Raw genomic sequence first — 12,958 nt, forward strand, 5'->3', positions numbered from 1 at the left:
ACAGAGAAAAGCCATCTTATGCAATGCTAACAATGACCTGGTGGGGGCAATAGCAGAAATAGCTCTGAACACCCTAAAAGGAAACCTTCCTCTGAAACCTTCACAATTCCGGTCTCTAAAGAGAAAGAAAGGGGTCATTAAAAAGTTGAGTGATAGAAAGGTCTCACTAAAAAAGAAGAAGAAGATCATACTTCAGTCGGGTGGTTTTATCGGGCCCTTACTAGGGACTGTTGACTAGCCTGTTAGCTGGATAAACCATGGATCATGCCGAGAAAATGTACCTGGTGTCGCGTCATCAGATGGAGCAACTACAGGGTAGGCCACCTACTATGGGGGCTATAGCCACTAACCGGTTGGATGATGAGATGCGTACCATTCTTCAGAGAGCTGATTTGTCTGAGGATGACAAGATTAAGCTCTATAATTCTACACTGCAGAGGTATCTAAGACTGACCAGGCAAAATGAATCTGAAAAGGACAGACTGAATCTCATTTATCCACCGGAAGAACCTCGACCACTTCCAACTTTACCAGAACAGCCGCCACAGCCATCTCCGCAGGACACAGCGATGGATGAGATCCTAAGGGGTGTGAGCACCCGTTACAGGAAAAATGCAGAACTTTTACTGAACAAAATGAAGCAGAATCAGGACGTCTCAACCTGGGATGATCGTGGTACCTTTTTATACAAAGGGGTCCCTATTCCTGGTACTAATATTTTAGACTTGGTAAAAGGAGCCTCACAACACCGAGCTCCTACTGAGACGCGGAAACCTAAAGGCTGGGATGACTTTATGAATGCTATGGCCGAGGTGAATGTTCCAACCTCTGTGTTGGGATCTACAACTGTTAAAGAGCAAATAGAAAAGTTGAAAGATTCTCTGGTTGTTAAGGATGAAGCTGCTACTAACCCCGTCTCTGTTATGACACCCCCTTTTGGAACTCAGAAGCCTCTGATTACCGGTACCCCCTCTAGCCCTTGGACATTAAATCCTAGAAGTAGGTTCAAGTTTGGTGAATGGCTCAATTTGTAAAATGAATAAAAACACAGTGAAACAAGTAAAAACGTTTAAGTCTTCTTCTTTATTTTACAATAAGGCATGCATGTCTGCATGCATTGGTGACGGTTACAGTTTCCAAGCCCCCTTCCCACCTTTATAGTTTTTACAAACAGCTTTACCATTTGATCATTTTTAATATCGGCATTGGAGTACATCTTTAAAATATTTTCATAGTCCATTCCTTTAGTCCAGTTCAGTAGAAAAAATGCACAGTGTTGCCCGCAGGTCACAGCGCTGGGGTGTTGCAGTTGACGTTGGTGAAATGTGTACTTCTCAGCTTGCTGCTCTAAAAACATCACTATAGAGCCAGGAAAGTCAGGGCTATCCGGCGGTCTTCCAAAAGAATAAAAAAAATCACCATATCCAGGAGATGGGAAGTAGAGGGCCAGCCAGTGTTCACCAGGCAGAGTGTGAGGATGAGTATTTACAATTAATCCAAAAGGTCTTTTGGAGATATGTCTCTGGGGTAGCAGATCACAAGGGTAGACCCCTAGAAAGGCAGTATTTCCAGAGAACAATTGGAGGAGCTGCAGTGTGTCCATACTCACATATACTCAAAAAGCACATTCCTTGTGTGACTTATTTCAATAAGGTTTTCAAAAATTGCATAGAGAATCATGTTGACGGTGTTGGGGAGGGGTTGTGCAAATCTAATTTCGGCTCTGAGGTTACCATTCTTGATCAAAGAATAGTGCTCAGAACACCCCTGATCAGGACTCAAGTCAAAACAATACAAAGTATACCCTCGGTTAAACTCTTCCCGGCTGATTATCAGTGGCCTGTCTTTCATGCCTTTGCCCGTGGCTTGCACCATCTGCATGTCCTCTCTCACAAAAAGACCGTGTTCATAATCAGGCTGGAGAGGCTTTGCAGGGATCTGCTCGCCATCACAATACAGGGAGCAAAAATTGACATTGCAGTGTTGAAAATTGAACGGGTTTCTTTCATAATCCCCACTAAAAGATGCATTGTCCACAAACCCAATCACTAATTGTTTAGGTAGCTGCCCCAGAAATAGATTTTCCTGATTACACACAAGGCTCCCTGAAGGAATGCTGTAAACCTTCATCCCCACTCGATCAATGGGGTATTTGGCATTGGAGGTGAGCAAAGCTTCTGCATGCCCAAGGCGCACTCCCGGGGCTATTTTTACACATTTTACAAAGAGAGAAGCTGCCAGGAGTTGCACTTTATAATTCTCATTGCCGTCCTTCATCACACAAAATTCATTTCTGCTTCTTGTGAGTTTGACTTTCACATCAACGCCATTAATCAGCAGTCTGTCTTGAAAAAACAGATCGCTATGCAGAGGCCCTAGCAAATTTACAACTACCGGCCGTGTGTCTTGCTCTCGCTTTGAAACCGGAGTTCCCAGCAGCTGTCAGTAGAGTACTCTCCATGAGTTCTGAGTCATCTTTGTAAAAACCCCAGCTGTAAATTGGGTACCCAGTGCATCACTACCAAAGTTCAGAATCAGTTCAATCATGGCCCGATAAGAATAGCAATGATGGCTCTGTGTAATGAGCCGATCTCCCAAAGTAACATCCAGCTTGTTAAATAGTGATGCTATAGGGTAGTTGGTCAGGCCCACCCTTGCCCCATCATCAATATCCGTCCCATCCGCCTTTACAATCTTGCAACTCACATACAGCAGAGTGTTGTTTAAATCTGTGTAATGCTCACCATGCCCCGTGATAAAAAATTCCAGGGGTGCGTTGGGTGTTAGCGCTGATAAAGGAGGGATCTCGACATAGGTACTGTTTTCAATACTGTGTAGGCGCCAGTTGAAAAAGATCCAGTTCTGATTTAACACATTCCTCTGAAGCAGAATGAATAAATGACATATTGTATTAGAATATGTCTTCCTTGTCACAGAGCTTCCTCTTCTGCGCACGTCTCCTCTTGGTATGACGGGCCTTTTTAACAAGTCTTCTCTTTTTAAGCGGAATAGGCGGGCCCGATGCATAATTCTTCCTGGCTATGAACAACCCTGATCCAGCCTGCCCCCTATCAACAACTTGGGATACAAGATTCCCCTCAACATCTCTGACAATGTTTTTGGCAGCAGATTTCACATGCGGCTTAATGATTTCTAACCCACGCCTCAAAAAAGGCATTGCTTTTCGAAAAAGCCCACGGAACAGACCCCCTAACCCTGTCCCGTACATAATGGGGGCTCCTCGGAAGCCTGGAAGGCCTCCACCGGCTTGTGCCCTGTAGTAAGCCACGTAGTCTTGAGGGTTCCCGTGCTCCTTGATTACAACCATCCTTCACTTTTCCGAGGCCTAAAATGAAGCTTGACAATCACCTTCCCGTTATAAAAACGCACGTTTTTGTCCTGGTCGGTTTTGATTTCTATAGTACCGGTATCGATGTGATGTTTGCTGACTGGTACATAATGTGGACGGTCATAGGTTATTGTGATGAAATCATTGTCTTGCCCTTGCACAGGCACACAGCGCAGTAATGGCACATAGTAGTCACCCACTATCTGGAGCTCTACAATGTCTGTGTAAACATATAAGGTGTTGAATCCAGGGAACGTACTTAACAGATGTCCAAGTTCTCCGCTAACTAGAATGGTATGCGGTTCATCACCTTTAAGGTTAATTTTTCGACCCACTGCATCATACTGTAGGGTTGTCTTAGGGCCGTCCTTGGCACTTGATATAAGCTTGTTCATATTTTCTAACAGTTGTCGGATTCTAGTATAGTATCCGCTTCTCAAAGAAAAATGCCATCTCTTTCTCTCATTAGCAATTTCAAAATATCCAGGAGAAGTTAATGTGTGCCAACTATGCGGATACTGTATCTCTGCTAGCCCTACTTCCCATGACCCTGGAAGATCCAATGATCTTGCTAATTGTATAGTAAAATTAGAATTTCTGTTTTGGGGGAAAATTGCTGCTGATGCATTGCTGGGAAGGGTGATGTAAAACTCTGCCATATCAAAGATGTTGTACTTCAGACTCCTTAACCCAACTGTTGAACTTCTCTGGCCATCCAGTCCATTTGACTAGAAATTCTCTGTGCCTCCCCCGCCCTCTTTTTTGGATAATTTTCTCTAGTCTGTATATGCGCTGTTGGTCAGCAGGAACCTTTTGGAGCTCCTCAAAGTAAAAAACCCCCTTTACAGGGTCACCAGTGTAATCATTTAATCTATACACCGCTCTTTCCCCCCTTGTCTGCAGTTCTTTGACGATGAATATCTCATCCGTATAGTTTTGCTGATAGCCCTTTTCAAACTTACCCTTCAGTCTGGATACCCTGACATGATCCCCCATCTTAAGACATTTTTCCTTTCTTTTTCTTTTTAAAGTTGCCCCATAAAGCCTCATCCACACACCCCTTTCGTTAGACAAATTTATGGTGTTAGGAGCAGTACCGATGCTACGATGGTAAGAGCTATTGTACCCCTGAATAGTATCTGCTAAAATGTCCACATACCGGTGGGTATTTCTAGCTGTGAAATATCTCCAGAGTTTGTTTTTTAGGGTTCTATTAAACCTCTCTATAACGGCTGCTTTAGTTTCGCTATGAGTGACAAAATGATGAATGCCGTAATGTGCTAAAAGTTTCTTCAGTGGAATATTCAAGAACTCTTTACCTGCATCTGTCTGTAATTTTCGGGGTGCACATCCTGTTTGAAAGATATTCTGGAAAGCGGATGTAACTTCCCTCCCTGTTTTATCAGATAAAGGGGAGGCCCAGGCATATTTAGATAACACATCGATAACTGCTAAGATGTACTTTTTTCCATGATTCTCTTTAGAAAATTTGGAGACATATATGAGGTCAGCCTGCCATTGATGATCTAAGCCAGACACTACTGTTTTATTTCTAGGAAAATTAATTCTTGCAGGCTTATGAAGCGTATAAGCGTCTTCCCCTGACAGCCACGTCTTGACTTGCTTCATAGTCAGGTTTTTATCATGTTTTCTAGCTTCCTGAAAAAGGGCATTCACACCTCCATAACTCCCTACACACCCCGGAGTATAATAAATACGACTTAAAAGCTTGTCATGCATCGTTATACTGAAAGACCACTGACAAATGTTCAAGTGTTGACATTAACACAGTCTTTTATTGGTTATACAGAATTCAGAGGGTGCACGGCTCCACCATCAGAAAAATATCCCTCATCACCACTATCAGAATCAGAAGATAATACTATTTTATAATACTCTGACCCGTCTGAGCCCCACAAATCACGTCCGCAGTCACAAGCAAACCAGTCTTTACACAAATTGCAGCTCTTTAACTCACAAGGTAGATAGCTTGGTCTCTGGGATAGCTCATAATCCCTGTTACAGTCTAGATCAGAGAAATCTGCAGAAGCTTTCTGACCATGGCGATTACCACAGGAATCTAAAAGCGGGGTGTCTTGAAGTGTTTGCTGTCTAGGTATTACTAATTCAGAGTCTGCAAAATATAAAGCACATCCTATTAGCGGTGTATCCGCTCCAGCACCATTTACATTATCATAAATAAAAACATATTTACTTACCATTTGATGTTTTGCAGAATCTGCAATAACAAGGTTTTATAAGTTTGTTCTCTTCAATGAAACTGTATAACTCAGGTCCTTTTCTTATTCTGCGCCCACGCTTGGGTGGTTTGGGGGTCAAATTTACATCAAACAAATCTCCATCAGAGGCTGCCATCTTCAAAGACTGCTGGGGTTAAATCGCTAGCTGTTCAGGCCTGCCCACACAAACTCCCCTGCCCCTTGCAATGACACGCCCTTGAGCATTGCGCATGCCCAGATCACGGGGAGCATGACATGCCCGGGCATGTCCCTGCCCGCGCAAACTCCCCTGCCCCTTGCAATGACACGCCCTTGAGCATTGCGCATGCCCAGATCACAGGGAGCAAACTCCCCTGCCCCTTGCAATGACACGCCCTTGAGCATTGCGCATGCCCAGATCACGGGGAGCATGACATGCCCGGGCACGTCCCAAACAAGGCCTAACCCCCACTTTTTTTTTACTAGCAGACAGAGAGGCATGGCTGCTTGCTGCTTGCCTCTTGTGAGCCTGGTTGGCTGCTTGCCTCTTGTGAGCTTTTTAATTCCTGTTAATATTCCTTGTCTTTTGCTATAGTGGGGAGGGGGGCAGAATAAATTTTATTCAGGGTGCAAATGGCAAAATATGTGTCTTTAGATTTTTTACAAAGGTAAAAACCAGCTGTGGGTTTTAAAAGGGGCTGTGTTTGTTTGTTTTTCCCCCTGCATTCGAGGAAATGCTTTTAAAACCACCTAGACATAAATACCTTTTAGAAAAAAATATCTTTTAGAAAAAAGGGGTTAAATGCAGGCTCTGGCTGCCTTTCAGGGGCTTCTTTTTCCCCAGCTTTTGAGGCACTGATTTTTAAAACTCCACAAAAATTAAAAGCATCGTTAGGCTAGAATGATTAGAAATAAAAAGCCTTTTTTTATTTTTTATTTCACAGCTCCCCAAAGTAGGGCTTGTTTCCCAAAAACACAGGCCTCTTCTAATTATTCACTTAGCTCTTTTGGGTTTTGAATGTCCATAGAAATAGTCTAGGGTTAACAGCTCCCCAAAGTAGGGCTTGTTCCCCAAAAACACAGGCCTCTGCTAATTATTCACTTTACTTAGCTCTTTTTTGTTTTGAATGTCCATAGAATTAGTCTAGGGTTAACCTAATCATGTACCCAGAGGATTGACTGCCAATCTTGATGGGATTAGGCCAAAACGTCACATCCGGAGGGTGGGTGCTGAGCACGTCACTTCCTTTTAGGGCTGTGCCCTGTTGACGTAATCAGCACGTGGGTTTGTTTACTTTGATGACGTCACTGATCAAAAGTGCTGATAATTTTCATTAAAAAAAGGTATACACTACTTCTACTTACGTGTATTTATATTGGCAGTTAAATCAACCTTAACCTAAACTTGCTTCTGCATTCATCTACCCATCCAGCTATGTCAATTTTAGCTTCCTCAGAACAATTATTATTATTTAAACAACAGCATACTAGGGAAGCTGGCAGACATACATCTACAGTTTTTGAAGAACCCAGAACAAGCTGAAGGCTAAAATATATGAAGAATGGTTGCAGGAATTGGGCATGTCTAGTTTAGTGAAAAGAAAGACTAGGGGAGATATGATAGCAGTGTTTCAATATCTGAGGGCCTCTTACAAAGACAAAGGAGATCAAACTATTTTTCAAAGCTCCAGAAGGCAAGACAGGAAACAATAGATGGAAAGTACCCAAGGAGACAAGCAACCTAGAACTAAGGAGAAATTTCCTAATGGTGAGAGCAATAAACCAATGGAGTTGCTTGCCTCCAGAAATTGTGGGTGCTCCATCATTGGAGGTTTTTAAAGAGACTGGAGAGCCAGTTATCTGAAATGGTATAGGACCTCCTGTTCCAGCTGGCAGTTGACTAGAAAACCTGCAAGGTCCCTTCCAACTCTATTATTCTATGTTTTATATTTCTAAGTTATGGGGGCAGAGAAAATTCAGAAAATGTACAAAAGCAATTGTGCATTAAATTTTATTTATTCAGCTTGGAAAGCTATTTTTTTAGTTCAAAGAAAGCATAGATTCAGCAATATATTTAACAGCAATCATAGTTTCTTCACAAGTTGGCTTTATCTGAGATTCAGGAAGAGCAAAACCATATCGGCCTTTGTCACGAAGTTCAAAGGTGAAGGCATATTTTATACCCTGGTCATAAGCCCAATCATCTGAGCCACCAGCAGCAGGATCTGTAAATAGTAAGGAATGGAATACATATGCTAAAAGAAAGAAGCAGGTAAATAGAATTGATTTTCATAAATTTAATGTATGGTATCAACTTGGCACCCTTTTGGATCTTCAGTACCCATAATTTCCAGAACATATGTCTATGCTAGATGTCTACTATTTACCTGAAGAGTAAGACTGTATTTCTTCCAACATCATTATGCAGTGTATGAGACACACCAATGATTGTATTTTCCACATTAATAGATAATTTTACCATGCTTGTTTCCTTTGTCTTTTTTTAATCAGTCATGGAATTTCGTATTAAAATTAATGAACTAAAACAGTATAGTTCTACTTGTTTTCATATATATCATAGTCAAGGCTTTAAATTATGAAAAATAGGAGAAATCTTTTTTGTAATACTTCTGCAAATCACATATACTGTAGTCATATAGTACTCAAGAGTCCTGATGTTTGAAAAGTGGGAGAATCCCTGTGTATATACACTGTCCGTAATGTTCTAATTACAAGTTTTTATGAACAATAATCTAATCATTACCATAGTCGTACTGCTATTAGTATAATACTTACAAATTGTTGCAGCTCCTGGACCATACGTATATTCAGTGCCATACAGTACTTTTAGTTCTCGGATGGCTGCTCTAGCAATAGAATTCTTTAGAGAAAAGATAAATTGTGGTAGACATTCAGATGTTTTGCTCAGAGTGGAAGCCAAGATGGGAAGAAGACTTATATTTTGGAAACTAGGTATCATATTTTTATTACCGTAGTCAGCCCTTAATTCCAGAGCTTCAGAGAGAATGTCATACAATGAAAAAGCTTGTGGCACTTCAAACATAAATTAATTAATTTTCACTTAGGTATTAGTTGCTTTGACAGAAGGTTTATCTCTGAATTTTTTTTGTCATGGCAATATCTATAATCCAAACAGGATATCAGCCATATTAATTAGTTATTTCCCATTGCAATAATAACTTGCAATCTAATATACAAATAGTCCGCGATTTACAACAGTTCGTTTAGTGACTGTTCAGAGTTACAATGGCACCGAAAAAAGTTATTTATGACTGTTTTTCAACTAAACCAGATTGTTGGGGGCAACATGCTGATATTGTAAATCACTCAGACAGTGCTTATAAAGCACTATGGAAAGGTATATAAATCTAAGTGCTGTCGCTATTGCTAAAGTCAAGTATTTAAAATTTCACATAACAATATTCATTAATTAGCAGAGAAAAGTTACAGCAGAGAGTTTTTGGTGCCAGAAGAAAGTAATTAGGATTTTTTTAAGGTTTGGAAATTATTTCATCAGAATAGCCTACATTTCTATAGAGAATTAGGGATTTTATTTTTATATTTTTAAACTTATAACCAGTTTTATCCCTCTATGTCAGTGGTTCTCAACCTTTTTATACAGCGACTCCGGTCATAAGGACACGCCGCCCATGCGTGGCGCACCCATGTGCGGCGCGCATGTGTGGCGCCGCCCCATGTGCGGCGCGCATGCGCGGCGGCGCCCCCTGAGGGAAAAAATGGTGGATCACGTTGTTTGGCGACCCCCATAAAATGGTTGTTCGACCCCAAATGGGGTCGCGACCCAAAGGTTGAGAACCGCTGCTCTATGTCTATGAATTTTAAGCATTATTGTTAAAGTACAAGGAGAGTTAAATTTGTTTTGATACATATTTGCTGTAACTGATGGACCATATAATGATCTAAACTGGAACCCAAGCCAAAGTCTGAGCACATTCTGAATCAAGCTTGCAATATTTTCGAGAAAAAAAGAGGTGATTAAATATACAGAGGTTTTAAGTAGCCCAATATAAATGTTAAGAGAATGAGGTAGGAAAATCTGATTACAAAGATAAGGGAGGCAATTTACTTTTACAAAAAAAAACCAAACACATTATGTGAAACATTGTGAAATAGAGATTGATTTAGTACTTTTCAAGAAAAAAAGAGTAATATTAGACTATCAGTTATGGGCGATATGCATACATGTATGCATTTTTGCATGCATGATGGATGCAATAAAATAAGCTGTGAAAAAAATGGAGGAATATATTTTTTATTAATCAAATTCTTCCTCCAAGAAGTCACCAGTGGTGAGATTCTAGCATGAATCTTGAGTTTCTTGTCCAGGGATGTGTGTGTGTGCATGCATATGTGTGTAGAATGTTATCTTTGTTTATCTAATCAATAGGACTACTCTTTGGATTCTAGTCACTTTGCCAAAAATAATGTCATATATGTATGCATATGTATGTGTTATATATATATATATATATATATATATATATATATATATATATATATATGTGTGTGTGTGTGTGTGTGTGTGTGTGTGTGTGTGTGTGTGTATGTATGTATATGTATATGTATATAATATATGTATGAATGAAAGCATACTACTTTAGTATAATATGATTCATCATTCAGTTGAGAGCATCTGAAGATATATTGCAAATATATTTCTTTTCTAAAGCAGCTGGCGCTTGCTGGAATTTAGATATGCAAGTTATTCTAATCTGCAATAAACAAGGATTACAGAAAGGGACATGATAATTAGTCAAGACAACTTTACTCAGTTTCTAATTTTTCCAGTGCTAAGTTCATTGCACTCTTTTTGCATCAACTTTCTAAAAGAACAGTACCCAAAATTTATACAAAGTCATTACTAAAAGCCAACATGGGTTTGTCAAAAATAGATCATGCCAGACAAATCTTATTGCATTCTTTGACCAAGTGACAAAATTAGTGATCAGAGGAATGCTGTGGACATAATTTACTTGGACTTCAGTAAGGCATTTGATAAAGTAGATCACAACCTACTATTTGACAAGATAGAAAAATGTGGGGTAGACAGAACCACCACCAGATGGATCTGTAGCTGGCTGACCGGCCGTACTCAGCGAGTGGTCCTCAATGGAACTGCATTGAGAGAAGCAACCTAGAACTAAGGAGAAACTTCCTGACAGTGAGAACAATTAATCAGTGGAACAGCTTGCCTCCAGAAGCAGTAAATGCTCCAACACTGGAAGTTTTTAAGAAGAGACTGGACAGCCATTTGTCCGAAATGGTGTAGGGTTTCCTGCCCGAGCAGGGGGTTGGACTAGATGACCTCCAAGGTCCCTTCCAACTTTACTACTATTATTATTATCTGCAATTTTCCTCATTTTTGTTTTGCATTTTTGCAAATGCTGTCCCAAATTTAATTTCTCTTAAATTTTGTCTTTGTGTGTGTATGCATTTGCTTATTTTGTACTAACATATGCTTTTCTTAATCATACTCCATTGCAACTTACTTCACAGAATTAAGAAAATATTAACAATTGGTTTGGAAAAAACAAACTGAGTCAGGTTATATTATACCATGGAACCAAATAAATAGTTTAAGAAGAAATATAACTAGTGGTGGCATAGGCATTCACAGGGAGGAAATGGGGGAAAATAAGAAAATGGAAATAAGGAATAAGGAAATAAGAAATAGATGTGTGACAAAGACTCTGTCTTTCATTATACTTTTGCGCAATGTCACACATTTTATCATTTGGGCATCAACATGGTTAAGGATAGATGTTTATGTTTCTGGATTCCATTATTTAAAAATGTTGAATTAAGCCCAGGGATTTCGATTTTGATGCTGCTATAGTTTTTCCTTTAAAAGGTTATTTATGGGATCCCGAAAAACTGTAGCAAGTGATGTGAATCCAAATTGTACATTTACAGGCTTTATTCAGGCCTTCGGAAAAACTCATGGAAAGTGTAAATAGGGAGAGAAGATGAATACTTCATCACTCCATCTCCATTCATTCAATAAACATTTGACAATGTATCTCTCAGAAATATAAAGGTGTGAAACCAAGTTCTAAAAGATTAGTATAGAAGGGGATATTTTTAAAGCGACATGTCAGACTGTGGCTGGAGCACTTATTTTATCAGACGTCTGCCAGCTTTCTTTATCATATTTCATGTTAGAATAAAAATGAAATAAGATAACATTCTGATAAAAAGTATTATCATTACAGGCTACTCTTAACTGATCTGGTTAAGAACATTATGGGAACAAAATCACCAAACATATTTCCTCTTTTCCATACTAAGGTTATTTTAGATCACTAAAATAACACAAATTCTATGAGAAACTGTATGCTGTTAAAACCAGGGACAAGAGAATTCTATTTTAATCTATCAATTTTATAATAATACTAATACATACTAATACTACTACTAATAATAAAGTTGGAAGGGACCTTGGAGGTCATCAAGTCCAACCCCCTGCTCAGGCAGGTAACCCTATACCATTTCGGACAACTGGCTGTCCAGTCTCTTCTTAAAAACTTCCAGTGTTGGAGCATTCACTGCTTTTGGAAGCAGGTTGTTCCACTGGTTAATTGTTCTAACTGTCAGGAAGTTTCTCCTTAGTTCTAGGTTGCTTCTCTCCTTGATTAGTTTCCATCCGTTGCTTCTTGTCCTGCCCTCAGGCACTTTGGAAAATAGCTTGACTCCCTATTCTTTGTGGCAGCCCCTGAGATATTGGAACACTGCTATCATGCCCCCCCCTTCATCCTTCTCTTCATTAAACTAGACATACCCAATTCCAGCAACCATTTCTCATATGTTTTAGCTTCTAGTCCCCTAATCATCTTTGTTGCTCTTCTCTGTACTCTTTCTAGAGTCTCAACATCTTTTTTACATTGTGGTGACCAAAACTGGATGCAGTATTCCAAGTGTGGCCTTACCAAGGCATTGTAAAGTGGTATTAATACTTCATGTGATCTTGATTCTATCTCTCTGTTAATGCAGTGTTGGCTTTTTTGGCAGCTGCAGCACCTGGTGGCTCATATTTAAATGATTGTCCACTAGGACTCCGAGATCCCTCTCACAGTTACTACTGTTGAGCAAGGTATCCCCTATACTATATTTGTACATTTGTTTTTTCTTGCCTAAATGTAGAACCATACTTTTTTTACCATTGAATTTCATTTTGTTAGATAGCATCCAGTGTTCAAGTTTGTCCAGATCCTCCTGTATCCTAAGCCTGTCTTCTGGAGTGTTGGCTATTCCTGCCAGCTTGGTGTCATCTGCAAATTTGATGAGTTCCCCGTGTATCCCCTCATCCAAATCATTGGTGAAGATGTTGAAGAGCACTGGGCCCAGAACA

At 39.9% G+C, this 12,958-nt stretch overlaps 1 protein-coding gene across 2 annotated transcripts in view; it reads right to left on the reverse strand.

Annotated features, from left to right (window-relative positions):
• Positions 1–7,565: 7,565 nt before the first annotated feature.
• LOC120313105 (carboxypeptidase B-like) overlaps positions 7,566–12,958 on the reverse strand; it is a 35,940-nt gene continuing 30,547 nt past the window's right edge. Inside the window, exons 10-11 of one of the 2 annotated variants that reach the window (XM_039354641.1) lie at positions 8,365–8,449; positions 7,566–7,793 (exon numbers count right to left, since the gene is read on the reverse strand). In XM_039354641.1, the coding sequence (XP_039210575.1) occupies positions 7,609–7,793; positions 8,365–8,449 (270 nt within the window). In that variant the 3' untranslated portion in view covers positions 7,566–7,608. The remainder of the gene's footprint in view (positions 7,794–8,364; positions 8,450–12,958) is intronic. The other variant, XM_039354642.1, reaches the window with a different exon arrangement.

Source organism: Crotalus tigris, unplaced genomic scaffold (genome assembly GCF_016545835.1).
Source record: "Crotalus tigris isolate CLP2741 ecotype Arizona unplaced genomic scaffold, ASM1654583v1 scf7180000018573.505203, whole genome shotgun sequence".
Taxonomy (NCBI): domain Eukaryota; kingdom Metazoa; phylum Chordata; class Lepidosauria; order Squamata; family Viperidae; genus Crotalus; species Crotalus tigris.